General features: G+C 34.1%; 1 protein-coding gene across 1 annotated transcript; it reads left to right on the forward strand.

Moving 5' to 3' along the window:
- The first annotated feature begins 2,096 nt into the window (after positions 1-2,096).
- On the forward strand, positions 2,097-20,231 carry LOC127845791 (dynein regulatory complex subunit 4-like). Its single transcript, XM_052376943.1, has 10 exons — positions 2,097-2,233; positions 5,609-5,722; positions 7,021-7,218; positions 9,315-9,521; positions 15,025-15,285; positions 16,017-16,184; positions 16,831-16,917; positions 17,277-17,486; positions 18,615-18,680; positions 19,782-20,231. Exons 1-10 carry the CDS (start codon positions 2,231-2,233, stop codon positions 19,929-19,931), a joined length of 1,464 nt encoding a protein of 487 aa, XP_052232903.1. The 5' UTR covers positions 2,097-2,230; the 3' UTR covers positions 19,932-20,231.
- The last annotated feature ends 7,254 nt before the right edge of the window (positions 20,232-27,485 follow it).

The raw sequence follows: 27,485 nt of genomic DNA on the forward strand, positions 1-27,485 counted from the left end.
TACAAACCAACATAAACACAAAATATTAATAAAGCTAGGATCACTGCCTTGGAACGGTCAATGCAAAGCATTGGGGGTAAAGCCGTGGATGTAGAGTTCAAACGTTTAGAAACGCACAGATTTCTATTTTTCATTTGAAAGAAATATGTAAAAGGCAGTAAAGTTATCGATGTTCATTTAACATGTTGAATTTTTTTTTGCCCATTTATCAATATTTCTTTAAGCAGGCTCTAACAAATTCACTGCTGATTACAATACTTTAAGAGTACTATGTGGCCATTAAAACGCGTCATGTTCGAGAGCAATGTGGTTGCAAACGCCGTCTTTACGTCTTTAATTTTGTTTTGAGGCCTGGTATGCTAATTCTAGCCGATATATAACTATTGGCTTCGGTTTCCTTCAAACCACCACCAACCAACATCCAACAACCATATGAATGTGCTTCTATAGGCAGCACTTTCTTCAGCCATTCCCCGAATGTGGGAACATTTTAAAAGCGAATCGTTTAATTTTTATGGAAACTTGCCCTTGAGTCGGACGGGTTAACGGTATAAGTCTATAATAACAAGCTTTGTGATCAAAGTCGGGACTAAGCTTGGACAGGCTATAAGAATCATATCATATTAGTCTATTTTGCAAATATTTATTTGATTACCAGCTTCTGTTCATTGGAAAACAGTTGATTAACAAAACCCAATGAATTCATCCATGAGTCGGACACATTCGCCCTTAGCACGAACACATATTTGTATTAAGCATTTATTTGCTTATACATTCCCTATATTTATAAAAATTCAAATTTCACCGTAACAGGCCTGTGTTGAAGTTATAATTTTATTATTTTGTCAACATGTATAAACATAAAATAAGATATAAAAAGAGAACGAATTACATGTAGACTTTTAGTGTCCATCCGAACTTTGCAACAACGTAACAATTTGTAGCACTGAGGGATGACAAAGAAAAGTACAAACATATAAAGATACATGATTATGTGATTCTTGTTGTTTGTGAGCTATGGGATTCTTTATAGATTGAGTCATGTTTATTGGAATTTATATGTGGTTATTTCTTAAGCGTATGCCTCTGCCAATAGATTAACTAATGTTCGCCATAAGGGCGACTTGTGTTCGCCACAAGGGCTAATTGAGTTGTAAAACATGTTTACTGTAAAATGAATACGATGTTAACGATGTGAAACGTATCTTACAAAAATGCCGATGGTAAAAAGATGATCGATAAATTAAAAGTCTGAATTGTCCGTCATCAAAAGTTATTAATACTGTAACGAATCCAAAGTCATCATGAGATAATATTTGATAACATTTTATTTCGATTTTTTTTTAATTTGGAGTATGATGGCTAAAGTGTTCGTTATAACGTCACAAATAATGCTTAACCCAAACTAATCTTTGCAAACTACAAAGATAAAAATGTCCGACTCAAGTTCAAAATCGACTAAAGGGCGAGTTACCCTAACCCATTTCGACATTGTGAGAACTTGGTTTAGCTGCAAAGGCGTGGTAAAAACATTCAATAAGGAGAAATAGCCAGCAAATGTACTCGACGCGCGGCAGATATGTGGAATGGGTAAATGGTGTTAACACATGATATTGACATCTGTATGATTGACTTAAGCATTATGTGTGTTTACACTGGATTTTGTTAAATAGGCAATTGATCAAATTACGTTGAACTTTGTAACCAAACTTGTGCATGGGTTCTCTCACATATCTATTGAAAATTCGTAGAAATCTAAATAAATATATGCATATACTAAAAGAACATCATAACACATAGTTAATGAACATTCTAACAATGTAGTTATCAAGTTTTATTCTGTCTAGCTAAGAAAAGGCACACTGAAATGTTTTATATGTATAAGCGCCTTTTCAACGATATTTTTTGTTATTAGTGATACTGTAGTCTGTATTGAAGATATCACGCGTTTTCTGTAAAGTATTGCTCTTTATTTTATATAAGCAGTAGTAGATATTGAACTAAACATTACTGTTCCTCCGTTCATAACAGTTTAAACTTTTGATATTCGTAACAAAATATAGTAAATTAATAATGATATTTGGCCTACAGATTGTGTGTAACCGACATACTACGGTAGCTTTCCGATGTTGCTACGAAACAATCTGAATAACTTCCGGCTGTTAGGGGAAACAAAACTAACTTCGAAATTTATTATTTTCTTTCTATTTAAACCAATTAGTTAAAAAATATGGTAAGTAAAGCAACGCTTTATGCGATTTCAATTCTTTGAGAGTACAATCAATTAAAAGTCATATTTAGATGGGGAAAATAAGATTAATTTGTGGATGACTTGTCAACTTAAAAATGTCAAATGTTTGTTGCAAATCTTGATCATACATGTGTGTAAGTTATTCAGATTTGACGTAGTTTTCGGTCACATTACTTACCATGTTACTCTTGTTTTTTTGTCACTTTGTGAGACTTAAAGTTATGATGCACTTTGATAGCAAAGTCTGTGTAGAGCATTTTCCAATCACCAAAAAAAACTGAGTGATTGGTAGTTTGTCCTTTCGCAGCCCCTTGGAAATAACACATTTAGCAAATGTTTTGAATTTCACAAAAGCCTGAAATCTTTGTTTTATATTTTAAGTATAACCTTTATTATCTTTTAGTCTTACATTTCTTAAGAAGCATATTTTGAAGCTATAAGATGTATCAACTTTAAACTTTAGATGTAGGATTGATCCCAATGTGGGCTAGTTAAGTTCATACAAATCATTACTCCAACCATGATACTCAGCACTTATAATACTTTTTATAAACTTATTCTAAGAGCCTTTGATAATTTTTGCTATGGTGGCTCTGGGAGTACATATTTATGCACTCCTTTATAAACGTCCTTATTTGCAAAAACAAGATGAATCTAGATCAAATCAATGTTCTAAATGGCATGTGTTTGCCCTCTTGTATATGGTATACGGACCATACGGCCCTTACCATACAGCCCAGATTAGCAGACCAAACGGCCCAGATTAGGGGACTATACGGCCCAGATTTGCGAACCATACGGACCATATGTCTTTACGCCATTTAGATTATTTTAATACACTAAATACTTCACAGCTTAGTATGCTGTGATACTATACATGTGTTAAAACTAAAAAAACAGGAAATGAAACGTTTGTGTTTATGATTATTTCATTCAAGTTATTCATATTCTCAGATGTTTTACTCATTTTAATTGTGTCATCAATTCTTCATTTAAACAGAGTGTATTCATGGATAAAATCTATTTTTATAAAATTTGACATTAATACTTATTAAATTAATAGATGTAGCTTGGTTACAACGTTAATTAACATTTCTTACATCACTAAAATATTTCACAAAAAAATACACATGTGTATCCATCTTAAAAAATAAATGCAAACAACACATGTTTTATCAATGTATATTTAATACATGTTATATAAGTTAAGCAGTCAAACTATATTTTAAAATGTCAATGCGGGTATAACACTCACATTATTGACTCGTATATTTGCATCTCGAATACTCCCTATTTATGACATTTACTGATTGGTGTTATCTATTTCAGTTTTTGAGAATAAACCATAATTGATTAACACGTCTGTAATTACAAATTAAAGGTAAAGTGCGACAATCATTATTATTGTTGACAACATCAACTTATGTTTGCATCTGGAGTATGGCCATTTATGACACATATTGTTTGATGTTAATAATTTCACTAATTGATAATTGATGTGTCATTAAAGACTCAGAATTTTTATGTGTGTTAAATTGTAATATATTGATAAAAATATGTTACAATAACACAAAATAGTTAAGAAAAAATATACATTGAAGACGGATTTCATAAAATGCAGCAAAGGCAAATAAGCGCCCGAGCCAATTGTGGCAAAGATATTTCAATTTTCAAATTTAAACAAGTATTTTGTCATCAATGGCATTATAGATACTTAATATTTTAATTAATTTATTGATAAAATATTGAAAGAAGTGGAACACGAAATAAATATTAATATAATAAAAAAGTATTTTGTCATCAATGTCATTACTGATACTTTAATAATTTAATTTATTTATTGATAAAATATTGAAAAAAGTGGAACACGAAATGAATATTAATATAAGAAAAAATTATTTTGTAATCAAAGTCATTACAGATACTTTAATATTTTAATTTATTTATTGATAAAATATTGAAAGAAATGGAACACGAAATGAATATTAATATAATAAAAAAGTATTTTGTCATCAATGTCATTACAGATACTTTAATATTTTAATTTATTTATTGATAAAATATTGAAAGAAGTGGAACATGTAATGATTATTAAATCAGGCATGTTCCGTATGGTCGCTAATCTGGGCCGTATAGCCCACTAATCTGGGCTGTATAGTCCGCTAATCTTGGGCGTATAGTCTGGGCCGTATAGTCCGCAAAATTAATGTTAAAATTTCAACAATTATATTATCATTAGTGTTGTAACAGTAACTTTTAATATTTATTAAATTTATTGATACAAAATTGAAGGAAGTGGAACAGGAAATAAATATTAATATAGACATGGTCCGTACGGTCCGCAACTCGGGGCCGTATGGTCCGCAAATGTTCAAATTTAAACAACAATGTTGTCATTAATATAATTTCAGCAACTTTTAATATTTTATTAAATTAATCGACACAATATTGAAGGCGTGGGACACGAAACGAATATTAATTCTGACATGTTCCGTAGGGTCCAAAACTCTGAGCCGTATGGTTCGCAAATGTTTAATATTTAAACAAGAATGTAGTCATTAATGTCATTACATCAACTTTAATATTTTATTAAATGTATTAATACATTATAAGGAAGTGGAACACTTAATAAATATTAATTCACACATGTTTTGTATGGTCCGCAAATCAGGGCCATATATTCCGCAAATCTGGGCCGTATGGTCCATAAATCTGGGCCATTTGGTCCGGTAATCTGAGCATGGTCCGCTAATCTGGGCCGTATGGTCCATGGTCCGTATCGTCCCTAATTCTTGTATATTAGGCCTTTTCTATGCTATTTTTAGACATCTGCAATTGTGGGGAAAAACTCATGCAGTATAACTGTTTGTAATAATTCAAATTATAAGAATAAAATCATATAAATTATAGTTATATACTTTGTTAGATGTAATTGAAATAAAATTGAGATATAATAATCTTTTTTTAAGTTTGTTAAGTTAATTGATTTATACAAATGTTTTGTTCAAATTGGATTTTTTTTACAATTTCCTTTTGGGCATTGGTCCGTTTAATAGTCCCCTAGATACGCTAGGTAAAGGCCTGTTTATTTAAGTCTTGCTTTGAAAAACCTGGTCTTAAAGAATTATTAAGCTTAAATTGTTGTCTCAGATAAACCTATGCAGTTTGAACAAGCTAATAAGATTTTTAAATAAGAGACTTCCTTTAAATGTAAAAATGTATCATAGAAAAAATTGTTGTGTCTGATTATCTTTTGTTGACAACACACGCCACTCTGCAATGATTACACTTTATACAAATGCATTAGCAATATCTAGTCACTGGACTTCTTATTTGGATTTCTTCTGTCTTTTTCAGCCGGCTAAAAAGAAGAAGAGCGGCAAGAAGGGAAAGAAGGGCAAGAAGTCGGGGAAGGCCAAGACCCCGACTGTCATTGATGGGATCTCTATGGAGGAAATGTCCAAGGAGCAGGTACAAAACAGACAACAGTTTTATCAAACATCTTAATGGCAATTTTTAGCTTGGCTGCTTTCGGAGAAACCCAAGTAATGTCAGCTCGTGGTGTAATGTTGGGTCTTTCCGCCGTCCGGCGTCTGCCGTGCTAAAACCTAAACTGGCTCTAAAATCAAAGTACTTCCACCTACAACTTTGAAACTTCATATGTAGATGCACCTTGATGAGTTCTACATGCCACATCCATTTTTGTGTCACTAGGTTAAAGGTTAAGGTCACTGTGACCTCTAACATAAAAATAAAAAATTCTGACAAGCTTTCATTTATTCAAAACTGCACCCACAGCCAAGCGTTGGCTCACGTTATGTAGTGCTCTTGTTAGTTACTGGTTACTTTTTGTAATTTGAGATAATTATCAATTATGGTCCAGTGCTTCAGTAAATATTCGAAAATGAATTGAGCTCTTTTTTGAAAAGGGAAATATAACACTCACCATGTTATTATCCCTGTGGAATATTTCAATATAGCATGGGTTATATATTACTAATTACATCTTTTTTCATTTTAACATTATTTATTTATTTTATTTAGCATGTTTAAATGAGTGAATGCAGATAATTAATTGAAACTTTTTTTTTAAATTTACTGAAAAAATTTGTAATTCGTTCACAACAGGGGAGTCGGGACTCTAAGTGTGCAAAGTTGAAAAGAGGGGCTCAAAGTTCTGGGTTGTTCATTTAGGCAAGGCTGGAGCACTTAGGTCATATTGTTCCTGAAACAATGGACATTCATGATTGGACAAATCCTAAGCAAATTAATGAAATTCTTTATTTCTCATAATTTTCTGCATCTTAAAAAATATTTCAGAAATGTAAACATGTGTGACGATATGCAAAAAGACAGTGCACTGGCGGATGGCAAACATTGTTTAACAGAAACTTGGATTTTGGTTTTACGATCTTCTCATATCCTCAGAGCCAGGCTTTTACTTCACTCTTTAATTAAATGATGAACGGTAGCATTTGGACAGTTTTCTGTGATTCTCACATGTCAGTATATAAGACCCATTCCCATGCAAACTATTAAATCATAAAGTTGTTCACATATTCAGAAGGTAAACCAAACTGGTTTCCTATAACTATTATAAAAAAAGTAGACTTCTCATGAACCTTTTCACCTGGCACTTTATAAAATTTCACATTTTCGCATACAGTTCGTGGAGACCCTTTTGAAGTGGCACTTAAGTACATTTCACAAACATTTTGAGTAGAACCTTTTTAAGTTGCACTTAATGACATTTCACCTTTCACCCACAGTTGGAGGAGCACATTCTGCGTCTGCGCGAGGAGTTGGAGCGTGAACGAGAGGAGCGGAACTACTTCCAGCTGGAGCGTGACAAGGTGAACACATTCTGGGAGATCACGAAGCGCCAGCTTGAGGAGAAGAAGGCTGAGCTGCGTAACAAGGACCGAGAGATGGAGGACGCCGAGGAGAGACATCAGATTGAGATCAAGGTAACCAGGATGTGTGACATTGTAGGAATCTTTTTGCTTCTGTATCACTTTTGTCTATATATGAGCCTTGTTCTAGGCAAACTGGGTTTATTGCTTGTGCTTTAAGTGTCCTCCCAGATTTTCCTGTGCCGTCTGCTTATGCTTATCAGGGATGACTTCTTCAGCTTTTATGGAATTTTTCATGTAAAGGAAGTCTAACAAGTAAAAATCCAGTTTAGGCTGAAAGTGTTGTCCCAGATTAGTCTGTGCGGACTGTACAGGATCATCTGGGATGACACTTTAAACACTTGCATTTAAGCCCAGTTTTCCCAGAATAAGGTTGCTTTTTTTCTTTTTGCATAGATCTTAAGATTGGGCCTAATATAGGTCCGTTCCTTTAAAAAATATAATTAATTATGTACTTTTCCTCAAATTTAATGTTAATCTTTGACCATTTTTTTCCTTTTCACAGTTTTGTCTATAATATCATTACCCAAAATGGTAGATTATGGCGTTTCTCAAAATCAAGGAAAATAAGTCTTGCCTTAAGCATTTTCCCTGCCATGCCTAAATAGCTGCTTTAGAAAAAGTGAAACATTTTAGAACATTTATATGAAAATTAAAAAGTTGTAATTGTTGTATGTAAAATGTTGTGGATATTGTGTGTGACATATACATGAGAAACACAATAAGTCCATTTATTTATAATATACCTGTTTAATGCTTTTAACAAAATACAGGTTGTATCAATCGTTGAAATAAAAAATCCCGTATTACAATGTACGCTACTCGCTGTTTATAATACCGTATTAACATACTAGCCGGACTGCTTTGACCCATTTAATGACGTCACATTACGCGCACCGAAAATATAAATATTTTATATTACGAAAGTTATATTACGTAGTACATCGTGTGACGTCATTTCTGTAACGAAACACAATAGTTTTATCTAAACTCTATGGAATTTAAGGACCTGTCGGATGTGGTGTTTTTAACAGTAAACTATTTGTTAAAAACATCAAACAAATTCAAAACGTATTTTGAAGTGTGTGTGTTTATCATGCATGAATGTATATTTCGATAGGAATACAATAAAATAGTGTGGTTTAAACTAAGTTTCAATAAAGACGTGGAAGATAGAAGTGGAAGTGCATATTGTTTCAACGGTTTTGTTATAAACATGGGATTAAAGTTGTCAACTTAATTGTTATAAACATTGGATTTATGATGGCATTAAGGTAAGCGTGTCGGAAACCTGTGTTTTCCTGGTTCGAATGTTTACACGTTAATTTACATAAACTGTATTCATACGCGTCTTAAATAAATTATGGCGTACCGTTTTAGTAATTGTTTTGTCAGTTTTGTTAAAGTAAAAAATACAATTGTTAACTGTTTTCGTTAGTTGTTGTATATAATTAAAGGAATATTACGCAAGTCAATTGTTCCAAGAATTTGTATCACTCTCGTGGCTTGTGCTATTTCACATCGCACTCGAGGCTCCGCCTCTCATGTGATACGTCATCACACAAGCCACTCAAGTGATACAAACTCTTGGAACAATTGACTAGCGTAATATTCCATATGTATTAAATACCTGTTTAATGCTTTTAACAAAATAAAGGTTGTATCAATAATTGAAATAAAAAATCCCGTATTACGCTACTCGCTGTTTCTAATTCTTATTACCATACTAGCCAGACTACTTCGACCCATTTAATGAAGTCACATTACGCGCACCGAAAATATAAGTATTTTATATTACGAAAGTTATACTACGGAGTACATCGTGTTACGTCATTTCTGTGACGAAACTCAATAGTTTTATCTAAACTCTATGGAATTTAAGGACCTGTCGGACGTGGTGTTTGTAACAGTAAACTATTTGTTAAAAACATCGAACAAATTCAAAAGTAATACAAACTCTTGGAACAATTGACTAGTGTAATATTCCGTATGTATTGGAACTGGAAAACCAGGATTTATTCATTTGCTTAAAAATCATCCCAGAATAGCCTGTGCACTGTGCTGACTAGGAGAATACTTTACGCACATGCATTATGCCCGGTTTTACCAGAGCTCAAAGTTATACAAGGATCCAATCTCTCGTTATACAGGTCTACAAACAGAAAGTGAAGCACTTGTTATATGAGCATCAGAACAACATTTCTGAGTTGAAAGCGGAAGGCGTTGCGTCGATCAAACTCGCCCAGGACGAGCACAGGGGAGAGGAAATGGACTTGAGGAAAGACAAGCGAGCGCTGAAAGTTACTCTTAAAGAACAGGAGCTCTCCAATGAAGATATTATCAAAAATCTTAAGAGGGTAAGTCTGGATTGCTTAGAATAGTATAGGCATATGGCTCTTAAAATACCAATTAGTATCAAGTTCATTTTAAGCTCGACTATTATATATTAAATATATATAGTGGAGCTATCCTACTCACCCCGGCGTCGGCTTTAGCGTGAGCATGCAAATGTTAAAGTTTGCATACCACCCCAAATATTTCCTATGTCCCTTGACATATTGCTTTAATATTTTGCGTACTTCTTTACCAACATGACCCCAACCTATAAACAAGAGCAGACAACTGTATCAAGCATTTTGTAAGAATTATGGCCCTTTTTTCACTTAGAATATGCATATTATTGATAAATCTATGTTAAAGTTTGCGTACCACCTAAAATATTTTCAATGTCCCTTGACATATTGCTTTCATATTTTGATAACTTCTTTACCAACGTGACCCCAATCTATAAACACGAGCAGACAACTGTATCAAGCATTTTGTAAGAATTATGGTCCTTTTTCCATTTAGAATATGCATATTATTGATAAATCTATGTTAAAGTTTGTGTATCACCTCAAATATTGTCAATGTCCCTTGACATATTGCTTTCATATTTTGCAAACTTCTTTACCAACATGACCCCAATCTATAAACAAGAACAGACAAATGTATCAAGCATTTTGTAAGAATTATGGCCCTTTCAATGTCCCTTGACATATTGCTTTTATATTTTGCAAACTTCTTTACCAACATGACCCCAATCTATAAACAAGAGCAGACAACTGTATAAAGTATTTTGTAAGAATTATGGCCCTTTTTCCATTTAGAATATGCATATTATTGATAAATCTATGTTAAAGTTTGCGTACCACCTCAAATATTGTCAATGTCCCTTGACATATTGCTTTCATATTTTGAAAACTTCTTTACCAGCATGACACCAATCTATAAACAAAAACAGACAACTGTATCAAGCATTTTGTAAGAATTATGGCCCTTTCAATGTCCCTTGACATATTGCTTTTATATTTTGCAAACTTCTTTACCAACATGACCCCAATCTATAAACAAGAGCAGACAACTGTAGCAAGCATTTTGTAAGAATTATGGCCCTTTTTCCATTTAAAATATGCATATTATTAATAAATCTATGTAAAAGTTTGCGTACCACTTCAAATATTTTCAATGTCCCTTGACATATTGCTTTCATATTTGCAAACTTCTTTACCAACATGACCCCAATCTATAAACAAGAACAGACAAATGTATCAAGCATTTTGTAAGAATTATGGCCCTTTTTCCATTTAGAATATGCATATTATTGATAAATATATGTTAAAGTTTGCGTATCACCTCAAATATTTTCAATGTCCCTTTACATATTGCTATCAAATTTTGCAAACTTCTTTACCAACATGACCCCAATCTATAAACAAGAACAAACAACTGTATCAAGCATTTTGTAAGAATAATTGCCCTTTTTATGTCCCCCATTATAGTAGTGGGGGACATATTGTTTTTGCCCTGTCTGTTGGTTGGTCTGTTGGTTGGTTGGTTTGCGCCAACTTTAACATTTGCAATAACTTTTGCAATATTGAAGATAGCAACTTGATATTTGGCATGCATATGTATCTCATGGAGCTGCACATTTTGAGTGGTGATATGTCAAGGTCATCCTAATGTACACTTTTGCAGTATTTCAATATTCAAGATAGCAACTTGATATTTGGCATGCATGTGTATCTCATGGAGCTGCACATTTTGAGTGGTGAAAGGTCAAGGTCAAGGTCATCCTTCAAGGTCAGAGGTCAAATATATGTGGCCAAAATCGCTCATTTTATGAGTACTTTTGCAATATTGAAGATAGCAACTTGATATTTGGCATGCATGTGTATCTCATGGAGCTGCACATTTTGAGTGGTGAAAGGTCAATGTCATCCTTCAAGGTCAGAGGTAAAATATATGTGGCCCAAATCGCTTATTTTATGAATACTTTTGCAATATTGAAGATAGCAACTTGATATTTGGCATGCATGTGTATCTCATGGAGCTGCACATTTTGAGTGGTGAAGGGTCAAGGTCAGGGTCATCCGTCAAGGTCAAACATCATATAGGGGGACATTGTGTTTCACAAACACATCTTGTTCCAATTTAGAATATGCATATTATTGATAAATATATGTTAAAGTTTGCGTTCCACCTCAAATATTGTCAATGTCCCTTGACATATTGCTTTCATATTTTGCAAACTTCCTTACCAACATGACCCCAATCTATAAACAAGAACAGACAACTGTATCAAGCATTTTGAAAGAATTATGGCCCTTTTTCCATTTAGAATATGCATATTATTGATAAATCTATGTTAAAGTTTGCGTACCATCTCAAATATTTTCAATGTCCCTTGACATATTGCTATCATATTTTGCAAACTTCTTTACCAACATGACCCCAATCTATAAACAAGAACAGACAACTGTATCAAGCATTTTGTAAAAATAATGGCCCTTTTTCCGTTTAGAATATGCATGTTATTGATGAATCTATGTTAAAGTTTGTGTATCACCTCAAATATTTTCAATGTCCCTTGACATATTGCTATCAAATTTTGCAAACTTCTTTACCAACATGACCCCAATCTATAAACAAGAGCAGACAACTGTATCAAGCATTTTGTAAGAATAATGGCCCTTTTTCATTTAGAATATGCATTTTATTGAATCTGTTAAAGTTTGCGTACCACCTCAAATATTGTCAATGTCCCTTGACATATTGCTTTCATATTTTGCAAACTTCTTTACCAACATGACCCCAATCTATAAACAAGAACAGACAACTGTATCAAGCATTTTGTAAGAATTATGGCCCTTTCAATGTCCCTTGACATATTGCTTTTATATTTTGCAAACTTCTTTACCAACATGACCCCAATCTATAAACAAGAGCAGACAACTGTATCAAGCATTTTGTAAGAATTATGGCCCTTTTTCCATTTAGAATATGCATATTATTGATAAATCTATGTTAAAGTTTGCGCTCCACCTCAAATATTGTCAATGTCCCTTGACATATTGCTTTCTTATTTTTCAAACTTCTTTATCAACATGACCCCAATCTATAAACAAGAACAGACAACTGTATCAAGCATTTTGTAAGAATTATGGCCCTTTCAATGTCCCTAGACATATTGCTTTTATATTTTGCAAACTTCTTTACCAACATGACCCCAATCTATAAACAAGAGCAGACAACTGTATCAAGCATTTTGTAAGAATTATGGCCCTTTTTCCATTTAGAATATGCATATTATTGAAAAATCTATGTTGAAGTTTGCGTACCACCTCAAATATTTTCAATGTCCCTTGACATATTGCAATCATATTTTGCAAACTTCTTTACCAACATGACCCCAATCTATCAACAAGAACAGACAACTGTATCAAGCATTTTGTAAGAATAATGGCCCTTTTTCATTTAGAATATGCATTTTATTGAATCTGTTAAAGTTTGCGTACCACCTCAAATATTGTCAATGTCCCTTGACATATTGCTTTCATATTTTGCAAACTTCTTTACCAACATGACCCCAATCTATAAACAAGAACAGACAACTGTATCAAGCATTTTGTAAGAATTATGGCCCTTTCAATGTCCCTTGACATATTGCTTTTATATTTTGCAAACTTCTTTACCAACATGACCCCAATCTATAAACAAGAGCAGACAACTGTATCAAGCATTTTGTAAGAATTATGGCCCTTTTTCCATTTAGAATATGCATATTATTGATAAATCTATGTTAAAGTTTGCGCTCCACCTCAAATATTGTCAATGTCCCTTGACATATTGCTTTCTTATTTTTCAAACTTCTTTATCAACATGACCCCAATCTATAAACAAGAACAGACAACTGTATCAAGCATTTTGTAAGAATTATGGCCCTTTCAATGTCCCTAGACATATTGCTTTTATATTTTGCAAACTTCTTTACCAACATGACCCCAATCTATAAACAAGAGCAGACAACTGTATCAAGCATTTTGTAAGAATTATGGCCCTTTTTCCATTTAGAATATGCATATTATTGAAAAATCTATGTTGAAGTTTGCGTACCACCTCAAATATTTTCAATGTCCCTTGACATATTGCAATCATATTTTGCAAACTTCTTTACCAACATGACCCCAATCTATCAACAAGAACAGACAACTGTATCAAGCATTTTGTAAGAATAATGGCCCTTTTTCCATTTAGAATATGCATATTATTGATAAATATATGTTAAAGTTTGCATACCACCTCAAATATTTTCAATGTCCCTTGACATATTGCTATCAAATTTTGCAAACTTCTCAACCAACATGACCCCAATCTATAAACAAGAACAGACAACTGTATCAAGCATTTTGTAAGAAAAATGGCCCTTTTTCCATTTAGAATATGCATATTATTGATAAATATATGTTAAAGTTTGCTTACCACCTCAAATATTTTCAATGTCCCTTGACATATTGCTTTCATATTTTGCAAACTTCTTTACCAACATGACCCCAATCTATAAATAAGAGCAGACAACTGTATCAAGCATTTTGTAAGAATTATGGCCCTTTTTTGTCTTAGTAACTGAATATTTTGTTAATTTTTGTGTTTAGATCCACTTGACTTCTAAAGTATCAAAGCTATTGCTTTCAAACTTCAAATATTTTCTTACTATCATGAGGGTACTGTACCTGGCAAGTTCAATTAGACCTTGACCTTTGAATTTCCTTGACTCTCAAGGTCAAAAGAATAAATTTTAGTTTAATTGCCATAACTTCTTTATTTATGATCAGATTTTGTTAATACTTTGACAAAACAACACTTACCTGAATACCACAATGGATTCCACCCGAACAATACCCCATGCCCCAACCCAGAATCCCTGCTCCCCCTCTTCCCCCAAAAAAATAAAACAATATTTTTTTTCCTTTTTTTATTTTTGAAAGATCGTCTAATAAATGACCACACCCCACATTATACCCCCCCTCTCACCCCCCCCCTCTTTCCAACCCATTTTTTTTTTAATTCTTTGAAACATGTTTAAAAAAAATTAAATATTTATTTACTTTATTTTTGAAGGACCGTCCAAACTTCCCACCCATGCTATTGCTATCAAACTTGAATTAAAATCTTATTAGTTTGTTTTATGTCTTTACAAATGTTTAATAGATTGTGGAAAATATACCTGAACTATTACCTTGACCTTATTGAATAATTTGAACAATTTCCCCATGATGTCTTACGTTATACTGTCAAGCACTCGAATAGTCGAGCGCGCTGTCCTCTGACAGCTCTTGTTGGTTTCCCAAAATAATCTGTAAAAAAGAAATCTCAGCAATGGGTAAATATGATCTTTCCAGCAACACCAAGTACTGGTTGTTGCCATGCAGCAGACTTCATACTACACTCTAGGGTACCATTGTAAGCCTTTAGCTTTTGATACAATCAACCTAAGATAAATAGGTTCAAATTTAGTAAAATAATAATCTATATTTTTAGAAACATGATGAGGAAATCACAGAGTTGAGGGCAGATTTCGAGAGACAAGCACGTGAAATAGAGGCTAAATATGAGAAGAAAATGCGAACACTAAGGGACGAGCTGGATCTTCGAAGGAAAACTGAAATTCACGAGATTGAAGAGCGGAAGAACGGCCAGATTAACACTCTTATGAAGAATCATGAAAAGGCTTTCAGTGACATTAAGAACTATTATAACGATATCACTTTGAACAATCTGGCTTTAATCAATACACTGAAGGTTTGTTTGTTTACATATAATTCTTGTTTTTTCTTTTTGTTTTTTGAGGAACCTTTGACAATGTTTTTTTGTTAAACTTTATTTCTATCTGTCTTAAAGAATATTCTCTATGTTTTTTTGCTAAGTAATTATTAATATACTATCAAAACGCCAGAAAATTGTTTATAATTTAAGAATACATATAAAGGGTAAATAATTAAGATTCAACTGTGGAAATAGTAAAATTAACGCACAGTTTCTACGGATTTCGGCTTTACATATATTTAATTAATTTATGTAAAAACCATCAAAATATACAAATGTCAATTTTGTATTAATTATTTTATAAACGTTAATTAAACGTTGTTGAAAGTAGAAACAAATGCAGAAATGTGCATTATATTAAAGAAGTATAAGTCAACTATTTGAGCCTCTGTCTGGGAAAACTGGGCTGATAACATGTGTATTGTTTGCTGTTTTTCATTGAAAGGAAGTCTCTTCTTAGGGAAAAATCAGTTCAGACAGAAAGTGTTGACCTGATTAGCCTAGGGATGACACTTCATGCACATGCATTAAGCCCCTGTTTTCCCAGAACAAGACAAATATGTAAACTATTAATTATATAAGAATTTATTTAAACAGGATCCATTATTCCACTGTTCCCATTATCATGGGAGAAATCATAATAAATTAATATAAGAAAGCTATCAACTAACAAATTATCTATTATACCTCTGTTTGCGTTGTTGTAGGAGCAAGTAGAGGAAATGAAGAAGAAAGAAGAGCGTATGGAGAAGCAGATGGCGGAAATCACGGCAAAGAACAAGCTGCTGACGGAGCCACTACAGAAGGCTCAGGAGGAGGTTGAAGAGCTGAAAAAGGAGCTGTCTAACTATGAGAAGGACAAGGAGACACTCAGGGTGGGTAGTAGAGGGGGGTTAATGCATGTGCGTAAAGTGTCGTCACAGATTAGCTTGTACGTCAGCACATGAGGGTGCATGTATGGAGAGGCTTGGTAAAAAGAGGCTTAATGTTGGCCCTCTTGTTTATTTGAGCTTAGCTCTTGGAAATTAGACCTAAATGCATGTGCAAAAAGTGTTGTCCCAGATTTATTTGTGCAGTCTGCTGCGTTTATAAAGTGTTTTTTGAGGGGAAGATTTTGTGAACAAGAAATCCAGTTTAGGCGGAAAGTGTTGTCCTTCATTACCCTGTGCAGACTGCGCTGGCTAATCAGGGCTAACACTTTTTGCACCAGCATTAAACCCGCTTTTCCAGATATGAGACTCATATAGTTTTCAGAATAGTTCTGGCATCCTGCTTGGGTTATTTACTGGGGGCCCATCATAATAATCCTAGATACCGGTATTATCTTCAGGTTATTCAATAAAATAACCGTTTGTGGTAATGATATTAAAATGTTTGTGTTGTCTTTTTAATGTGCTTTTTTGTTTCATTGGCATAAGATATCTAAATACTTAAATTTTGTTATCTGTCACAAGTAATAGAAACTGGTTAGGTTAATTATATACTTTTCATGTCAGGTGCCTACCCGTTTTTGCATTTCAGATGACGAAAGCAAGATTAAAGATCTCAGAGGATGATAACAGATCACTGAAATGGGAACATGAAGTATTGGAACAAAGGTTTGAAAAGGTGGGTACAAACTGAACAAAAAAAAATGTGTCATTAAAATAATTTTAAACTAACAAAATGATGGAACACACATATACTCAGTATGTATTCCAGTAGCTAAAATATTTGAGTGCTAAGATTATTTGAACATTATTTTACATTTATTATTAAAAATTGAACAATACAAATATATCTATATGCACATGGTCAAGTATGTATGTTAAAAATAAATAAATTTTGGCATTGCTGACCCCAGATATTTGGCTTGCTAGCCCAGTTTGGAGAGCCATAGACATAAAGCCTTCAAACCATTGCAGTTTAGATTTCTTGCACAGCAACAAAACTTGTATGTGGTCATGACGCCTATGCATCATTTTTAGACACAAGAGGAGCGTGACGAGCTGTACAGGAAGTTCGTGAAAGCCGTGCACGAGGTGCAACAGAAGAGCAACTTCAAGAACCTGCTCCTGGAGAAGAAACTGGGCGCGCTGGCCGACACCCTAGAGAAGAAGGAGGCTCAGCTCAACGAGGTCCTCTCAGCCTCGAACCTTGACCCCACGGCACTCACAGTGGTCACGCGTAAACTCGAGGTACGGGAATTTGAATGTAAAGAATATTAAATGCCTAGAGCTATTATGTCTTCTATTTTTGGGACTGTTAAAAGGTGTTATACATGTATTATCACAATTCTTTTACTATTAAATTTAAAATCATGCAATTTGGTACCAAACTAATTTTACTTTGAGTATTAGTTTGTGCTTGAAGTATGGGGATTATTGGTTGATGAGAATGTGAAGAATATAATGGATCCAGGCCCTGTATTCACATGTTTGTGGAATTAAGTATAAAAAAAAAGACTTAGAATCAAGAAATCTCACTGTAGAGTTTGAATAGATGCAGGCTGTTAATGGTGTATATGTCATAAGCACACTGTGCTGGTTGGTGAATATTGGCCCGGGACTGATTTACCTTGTATTTTAGGGACTGTTTAAAGGTGTTTTTGGATTTTTTTATCAAACAATCTCGCATTTTGTTATTATAAAACTGATCTTACTCTAGAATTTCTATTCCCCTGATATTTAATTAAATCCCCCAAAATTCAAAATCAGGACTTCTATTTTTTCCCTCAATGTAGGCCTTGAGATATAGTGAGGTTAGAATTTAATGTCAAAGAACATAGTGCCTACTCACTATTGTAAGGCACGAGCTCTAGCTATTGTTAGTTTTAAATCAGTTTTAGGATAAGGCATTAATATAATAACTATAATAGGTCAAGTTAAAGTGAATTTGCTCACTTTAAAATTCTGAACATGTCAATTATTTCTTTATTGTTTACTTCTTACTTCTCAATATATTATATTTTTATGTCGCCGGATTGAATCATCGGGGGTATATTGTTTTTGGCCTGCCTGTCATTCATTCATTCATTAATTTATTGTGTGTGTCCCAAAACTTTAACCTTGGTCATAACTTTTGCAATATTGAAGATAGCAACTTGATATTTGGCATGCATATGTATTTCATAGAGCTGCACATTTTGAGTGGTGAAAGGTCAAGGTCATCCTTCAAGATCAAAGGTCAAATATATGGCTTCAAAGCGGCGCAATAGGGGGCATTATGTTTCTGACAAACACATCTCTTGTTTATATGTGTAATCTATTAAGTACCTTATTGTCACTTTAATTCATTTCATTATTCTGTATTTTGACCTGTTTCAGGATGTACTTGACTCAAAGAACAGCGCTATCAAAGATCTACAATATGAGCTGGCACGTGTATGCAAGGTAAGCATTGCACAAGAATACTTTCACCTTGAGTAAAAGGGGTCTTAATGATCGTGTGTAAAGTGTTGCCCCAGATTAGCATGTCCAGTCCACACAGGCATATCAGGAATTACACCTTTCTGCTTTTATATTTTTCACTAATAAGAAGTCTCTTCTTTGTAAAAATCCATTTTAGGCAGAAAGTGTTATCCTTGATTAGCCTGTGCGGACTTCACTGGCTAATCTGTGACAACACTACGCAGATGCATTTAGCCCTGTTTTCTCAGAGCATGGCTCTGCCGCACTTCTAGTTTTGAGAAGCTTCTCAGTATGAGCACTTAAACTTAAACATTGGGGTTTAAGATGAAGAATTCTCACTTTAAATATCATTGATCATGGTTTGGATTCTTTGTGGCACTGTTTTTTAATATGGATTCAATGCAGCATACTCGTATGTATTTAATTTTAAACATGTTTACATAGGATGACACTTCATTCACGTGCATTAAGCCCCATTTTTCCAGAGGGTGGATCATATACTTCTAGTTATTGAAATGGATTTGATAGGTCCGTGCCTTATCTACAAAATATGGCATTTTAAAATCGTCCTTCAAACTAAAAAATGGAAACATTCATAAAAATCTTGTGTTGGAACATTAATAATTTTAATTGAAATAGCCATTAGTTTACGGCAAGGTTTGCCAAAAGGATCCATCTACCATAATTTGATATAGAACATTTAGGGCTATGCATTGAGGTTGACAGTAAAGTACTTTGAACATTATGTTTTTGGAGAATTGGACGCATTTGCATTAGCCCGTTAATGTCATTTAAGGTATTAAATAGCACAGTCTTGGCATTCAAAAGCATTTTGAAAACCCATTTATTTTTTTCAGTTGAAATTTTCACACAGAAGTCATGAAAGCCCCCTCTGGAAAAACTGGGCTTAATTCCTGTGCCTAGAGTGTTATCCAATCAGATAGGCACTTTCCGCTTTAATTGCTTTTTTCATTCATAGGAAGTCTCTTCTAAACAAAAATCCAGTCAATGCCTGAAGTGTGATCCTTGATAAGTCCCGTTTTCCCACAATGAGGCTCATAATATTTTTTCTCTACTTTTCAGGCCCACAACGACTTGCTGAGGACATATGAGGCTAAGCTAAACCAATTTGGAATACCTACAGAAGAGCTTGGGTTCAAGCCCCTAGAGAGCACTGTCGGGGGACAGTCCCTAGGTCAGGGACCTGCGGGTCTCGTGTCTGCCCCCTCATGATCACCTTCACCTTGACCTGGAACTTTCTATTGTCAGTGTTTTAAATGAAGACTTTTGGAAACCAAAAAATCATTTTCTATCTTTAGATAATAATTTCTTGAAATATTATCTTTTTTTTAAATATATTTCATGAAAATTGTTGAAGGACATATTTTTCTGAAAACAAAATAGATACAAATAAACTGTAATTTTTTGTTTTGAATTTATGATTCTTTTATGTAAATCAAAAGTGAAAAATAATGAACATAAAATCATGTATGTTACAATTGTAAAAAATTCAAATAAATGTTCTTTTATATATTTATTGAAATGCTGTTGAAAGGTTCTTTCACTCCTTATTTATTTTAATAATTTTTCAATGGAATAGTGAAATGTGTAAATTAATAAATTATTAACTGTGATATAATATTTTTCATTTCTTTGCAAGTGTGAATATTCATAATGAGCAGACTCTTAATGAGTGTAATGCATACATAAGCTATACATTAAATATTTCTGTTGGAATATGCTTTAAATAAATTTAAAGAAACACCATGCTATAGTTGATTATAAATCCATATCTTTGAATCAATAGATGATTTGAATTCAATCTAGGTAGTGTGTAATAAATCAAAGAACTGACAGTACTGGTGTGACGATGCTTTATGCAAAAAAAAATGGGTACGAACACAAATTTGGTTACAAAAAAAATGGGTAAGACAAAAATTGGGTAGGAAAATAAATTTGGGGGTACGGGAAAGTAGTACCCGTGGGGAACTTGACCCATTCAGCGAATCTGGGAGGCGGGTTACATTCTTGATCAAATATAACAAGAAACTTTTTTTTTAATATTCCACGTGTATTTTCTGTACCACTTATCTTAAAAAAGTTCTGTTACAGACAAACATTTGTGGGTAATAACATTACGTTTCAGCAGATATATTCAAAACTTGACATGCTCTTTAATTACACCATGTTCTTTAATTTCATAAGTATATCATACCAAACTTTATATTTCGTTGTTTCCTTTCCTAATTTAATGATAATTGTGTACGAATGTGATTTCACATGCCCATGAGTATGAACATATATTTTTTCTCTCTTGATTATTGTTTTTTCTCTAAGTCAATAAGCTTAGGAATGTTTGTTCGTTAATTACGACAATACTTTTATGATGATTCCCGAAAGTAGGTATGAGCAAAAAGTCGTTGGAGCACTTGAATACGTGAGTTCGCCCATGAACACATGGTAAGGTTAACTAAATCTCCGCGATATGACCTAATATGTGTTTAAAACAGCAAACAATATCCAACAAACGAATGAATTATCAAACATAGTATGTCCACTGATGTGGCTCTGTAATTTCTGTTTGAAAAGTTTATTAAATATGCAAAATGAGAAAGCACGCATAAAAGCGAGTTTCATAGGTATCGTATGGCTATTATGTTGTTTATATACCTTATTCGCTATAGCGTTTACAAATGGCAGGTTCGAAATAATTCGTTTTCTTTACACTCCTGATCGCGTTAAACGTTAATTATACACGTTTTCATTCGCAATTTATTTACAAAATCACGACAAATGTCAAATACAATACAAAAAATGCATAGTTGTTTCATTGATCTATAAACAAATAATGGATTGAATATAACTGATTTAAAATAATAGCTTTTAAACTATTATTAAATCTTTTTCCCAGAATATGCTGAGCTTCCTTTACCTTTATCAATGGTAATCAGCGAGGTATGCCGATTAGAAAAATCGAGCTATCTCAATCGGACTGGCTCGATCAGTCTTTTACATAGGTCGCCATTGTGAAGAATTTTTCGGCATAGCTGTATAAAGCCAGCTTTTCACCTTACCTGACCTTTGTAAGTGTCCAATAAAATTCAAATAAAATTTCCCGCGGCTAGGTACGAATGAATACGCTTCATTTATTCCATTGGCTGATTTGAGTATACCACCAGAACATTGGAAACATATCCGCGTCTTTGTAACACTGTTTTACTGTATGAAACAATTTTATCTCTAATTAAAAGGCTTAATAGATTGAACAGTTTTACACTAAATTCTCGACATCAATACAGTTTGTGCGTGCACCTTTTATTTTCAGAGGATTGCTTGCGCAAAGCGTTTATACTTAAAAGGTTATTAAGTTCTCATAGTACTTACTACCATATTCCTGTCAACATGTTGACATGTAAAAGTATAAAGAGCAGTGGAAGCGAGGCCTCACTTTGATGCATTGCATTTCAACCCGCGAGGTATCGGGTCAATTCGCGGTTAGTGTGTGAATGTCAGAGTTTATATACAGGTCATCACCGGAGATCGCGGCCAGTAAAATAATCGTGTAATAAAGACGCTATCCGTGAACTAGGTGCCCTGGAATTTTCTTTAGACCAGAAACATGTTAAATGAAGATATTCAGCAATATAATCATGGTATGTCAATAATTGATTCTTAATGTGTTTTCAACAATACAATATTATTTTGATTAATTTAACAATAATTATTCAACCATATTGACTAATGTATTAAGCATGAGCGCGATGATTCTCGGTACTGTTAATAATCGAATCAAATAGCAATGTCCGACAAACCACTAAAACATTTGTTCGATGAAAGCGCCTATAAATACGGATACTTCGCGTGTGGCCGGTTGACTCATATGTTTTAATTTGACTTCCATTCTTCGTTTGGTTTTCTGTTTTGTATCTATAGGTGTATAGGTGTATGACCAGCAATATGTAATAATGTAAAATAAGCCGCGAAAACTCCGCGTAACATCCGTGCGTACTGCGTGTGATGCAGCTAAGAACTGCACAGAAAGACATTCGCTATCATTGATCTCATTCATTTAACTATCAACCCTTTATATCTTTTTTTTAAAGATATTTCTTGTTTTATGATATGATAACTTAGACGAGCTGCTTCGCAGCAACGTCAAAATTTTAATTTCATTGACTATTGTTTATTCAAACCGGACAAATAGGGCTACAAGATTAACCTGGCACTAATCTGTATGCATGTATATATTAAAGTATGGTTATTGTTAATACTTAATTTCCCCAGTGGTATTTGGTTAAATGGATGCAATACTTTTAATCATGCTTAGTCCCTGTTTCACAGCATAAAGGATGCAATGTAAGAAATGTAGCCGCGCTCAGGGAAAATGGGGCTAAAAGTATGTGCGTAAATTGTCATCCCAAATTAGCATGTGCAGTATGCAACTCTAATGCGGGACGACACTTTCCGCGTGATTGGATTTTTGTTAAGACTTGCTCTAAATGAACACTGTAGTTAAAAGGCGTTAAAAATACAATATTTTTTACCTCTGTATGGACAGAAGGACAAGTGCAAAGCTTAATGTCAACAGGAAGTATTCACGGAGAACTAACATCACAATCACACGTGCGTTTTGAGAATATCACCAAATCGCCCGCGATGACGCTTTTGTGCTGCTCCATAACAGTAACGAGAGAACTTCTGGCACGGTGCTTTTTTATGACAACGTTTTAACAAAGGAAATATTTGTAAAAGTTGTATTTAATTAGACATGAGATTTGAGTCGCAGGACTACGCTTTTTTATCCCCCCCCCCCGCCATAGGATATTGTTTTGGCGTTGCTCGTCCGTCCGGAGCCATATCGTGGAAGTGCTTTGGCGGATTTCATTGAAACTTGGTATGAGTATATATATGGATAAGAGGATGATGCACGCCAAATGGCATTGTACACCATCTGTTAACAACGGAGTTATGGCCCTTTGTATCTTGGAAAAAATGCTTTTTAATATAAGCTTAGAGCTTAATCTCAATTAAGACATGAGCCAGAGCCATGAAACTTGCCATAGTTGTTCTCAAGCATCTGGGGTTGCTTCACATTCAACACCCATAATCATAGGGGCTAAGGTCAAGGTCACACATTGAGGTCAAACGGCGTTGTCCATCCCTCAAGAAAACTTTTTCGTCCAGAAGCATAATGGCGGGGGATATCAATTCAATGAATTTGCTTGTTTACTAGGCAATACCAGATTCATATTTTATCTTCAACGGGACATAAGCACGGCTGGTTTGGTCCCTGGCGGTCCACACGCTCATATGCGTATATATGGAAGAAAAAGTAATAAAAAATTTTGAATTTGCACCGGGACATAACTTAATGTTTAATGTTGCGACGGGACATAACAGAATAGTAAATTGTTCGACGGGACACAACAGAATGTTGCGATGAAACATTAAAAAAACAAAAACATGTTTAATGATGCCACGCGACATAATGGAATGTTGCGACGTGATATAACGAAATGTTGAATATTGCGACGGGACACGATAAAACAAAATGTTGAATTTTGCTATGTGACATATCAGAATTCTGAATTTTGCGATGTGACAGAATGTTGAATGTTGCGATGGGACATAATTGAATGTTTAACGAGTTTGATGCTTTTCAAGTTATCACGCTTGCCACACAATATATAAATTACATAGCGACAATTATGTTGTGAGACAATAATATGCGATGATCGTTTTTTTTATCCAACGGTACTTGCACCGCCACGAAGGTGTAGTTGCCACAAAAGCCGCAGTCGCGGCTCAATTTTTCTTAGCAGCATTCTTGTGGTTGTGTTTTTTGAAAATCAACTTTTTGGTCTTTGACTTGTATACGCCTTCTGTGGAAGTAAGCTTTTGGTTATGGCGACAATAAACAATCGTTTCATATATCAAGTTCATTGTGTGCTCTAAAATAACCCTTTTCCGGATTTGTTTCTGAAACTCTTTAAGATACGTACCTTATTTTCGGTGTGTGAGCCTACCTACATGACTGACATATCAAATTCGAGTTTCGTTCCGATCCATTGAAAAGTTTGGAAAGTGTTGCGTTAGAAAATTCTCCAAGTTTACTATAAACTTCCGATATTACGAACCACTGTGTCACAATTAATACGTTTCCCGTGTATATACATCAAAGTTCATAATGAGTAATCGATAGATCGTAGTACCGGAATATTGGTCGAAGACAATAGATGAATATTAGAATAGCATGAGCTTTTTTATTGTCACATGCATGAACATTGCGTGTGATAAAAAAGCTGATTACCATTTCATTAGTCACGTGCAAGTGTTAAATATGGGCGCGGGGAAAATGCTAACAGATCGAAATAATGTTCTGATATACTAGTAGAGAGGTGAGACGTTAAAGAAGTTTTAAATCGTATCGACGTAAGCGCATTCACTGAAACTAGTATAATTATTTAGATTTTATACTCTCTATACCTTCTATCCAGAAAAATACATGGGTCGTTAAACGCGAATGTTATCAATATTAACAAGCTTAATATTCGCAAAAGAACAAATTGTTAGCTAAAATTATAACCGCCTTTGTATAACCATTAATAGAATCCCGATCGCAAAATGACCTGCTTCGATTTCGATCACTTTATTTGCTCGAATGTACCTCAAATCATCCGCGTCATGCGAGAATGGGTCGTAAGCCATATGCATTCGCATCAAGAGCTGAGCTGTCAGCTTAAAAGTCCGCGAAACCATTCCTGACTTAAAAGCGGCCAGGAATGCTCGTGATCGGTCATTAACCAATGCCACCAAACTCCTCACAGCAGTTACTTGGGCATTCGCCCGGTCATTAACCACTGCCACCACAAATATCACGTGATTTACATACAACAACAACAGGACAATAATAACAAAAATGGCGGAGACGCAGGCGAACATTGTGAAACATCCTTGTTTATTGTATAGCAAAACCCAGCATTTTAATTTATACAGTGGAAATCATTCATCTTCATAAATTAGTAAAATTACATGTTTGGTACAAGTCGATTTTCAACGTTTTATCAGGGACCTATACAAACAAAGGGATTAGCAACCTTGCGATACCCCGTTACAGCACGCGAAATAAACCGGTGCGCGAGATTTGATAATCTCGATCGATTGGTCTCTGTGTAGCGATAATGCGGCTACACGATATCGATCGCGAGGGATTTCCTTATTGAGCGGGTTACGTTTTTTCGGATTCAAATTATATTATGTTAAATGAACAAGTACCTATTCGTTCAAGTGTTGCGTTGTATATCTCAAAATCAATCATTAATTAGTCTAATTATTACGCAGTATGTCGAACGGGGACCCAATTATCGGACCCTTTGATGAATATTAATTGCCGGTTGTTTCGCCAGGGTAAAATTGCCGTTGTTTATCGCTCGTTTGTGCATGTACAAAAGACCGGTCTTTTAATATAATTAAAATGTTACCATGTTTTGTTTAAAATAGCAACATTATCAAGACATGTTAAGTGCAAACAATTCAAAATGTATAATTGTTCTTTTAACCTCCGAAAGTTTCGCATGTCATTTTAATATTCATCAACAGAGTCGCTCAGAACCTGTGCAGCTAAACTGACCTTCATGTAGTTGAAGGAAAGCAGATCGATTCATTCGATTGCGAGCGATCTCGCTCATGTATGGTGATAGTTGTTACGCAATATTCGACTTTTGTTGTTTAATAAACAAATACATATTTGTTTAATTTCGCATTGTGTGTCTTGTAAATAAAAAATAGTAATATTAACACGCAGTATGCTACACGGAGCCCAATTACCGGATGCGTTGACGAGTAACAATACCATTTGTTTCTCAGGGTTTCAATTGCCATTGTATATCGCACATAAGTGCTTATAGCAAAGACCTGTCTTTTAATTAATTAAAAATGTTACACTGCTGTGTGAAAAATATCAACATTATCAACGCCTGTCAATTGCGTACAATTTAAAATGTATATTTGTTCTTTATCATCCGAGACAATGAAGGTTCGCATGCCATAATATTATTCTGTTGGACTCCTTTTGAACATGATATCCATAGTAGTACTGAAAGTCTTTTCGTGATTTCGTGTTCAAGTATTGAATAAAAATCAGCAGAATTTGAAGGCAAGGCAATTCATAAAAGTCGTTTATGTTTTATTTCTCAGTATAAATCAGTAACCACTGAAACATACACATGAGTACATGCATGATAGGTAATCTTGGTATTATATTATTATTTATGTTTTTCAACCATAAACAGTTCTTAATGTGGAAATGACCTGGGTTTGTACGCCCAAGTTTCGCTGGCGTCATGACATTGTCCTTTGCGGGTTCAAACTTTTCGTCTAAAGAGCAAGAGACCGTCTTATGCTTCTTTTCAGCGCACTGAAAATATAAAAAAATATTAATTTAAAACATAAGTATGGAAATATGCTCGTTGAACCGTACACAATTATACACAGGAAAAAAAACAACAACATGATTAATGAAGGGCTAGTATTGACTGATCCTTTCGAAAAAAGCTGCGACATATGTTGATCAAATTAATAGTGGTTACAAAATTAAAAAATGACAACAATTTTATTGTTTTTGAGCTAATACAAATTAGAAATTTGTATAAAAAAGCAAATTAAATTTGCACCACACAATGACTTGAAATGTAACGTTTGAAAAGATACCAACATGATTAATATAGGGCTAGTATTGACTGAGCCTTTCGAAAAGAGCCCCGACATATGTTGATCAAATTGATAGTG

The sequence above is a fragment of the Dreissena polymorpha genome, chromosome 9 (genome assembly GCF_020536995.1).
Source record: "Dreissena polymorpha isolate Duluth1 chromosome 9, UMN_Dpol_1.0, whole genome shotgun sequence".
Taxonomy (NCBI): Eukaryota; Metazoa; Mollusca; class Bivalvia; order Myida; family Dreissenidae; genus Dreissena; species Dreissena polymorpha.

Bases quoted from the DNA above. Each gene is read 5' to 3' on its own strand.
- LOC127845791 (XM_052376943.1), top strand. The intron at 5,723-7,020 runs GTACAAAACAGA...TTTCACCCACAG, and splicing joins AGGAAATGTCCAAGGAGCAG to TTGGAGGAGCACATTCTGCG. The intron at 15,286-16,016 runs GTTTGTTTGTTT...GCGTTGTTGTAG, and splicing joins CTTTAATCAATACACTGAAG to GAGCAAGTAGAGGAAATGAA.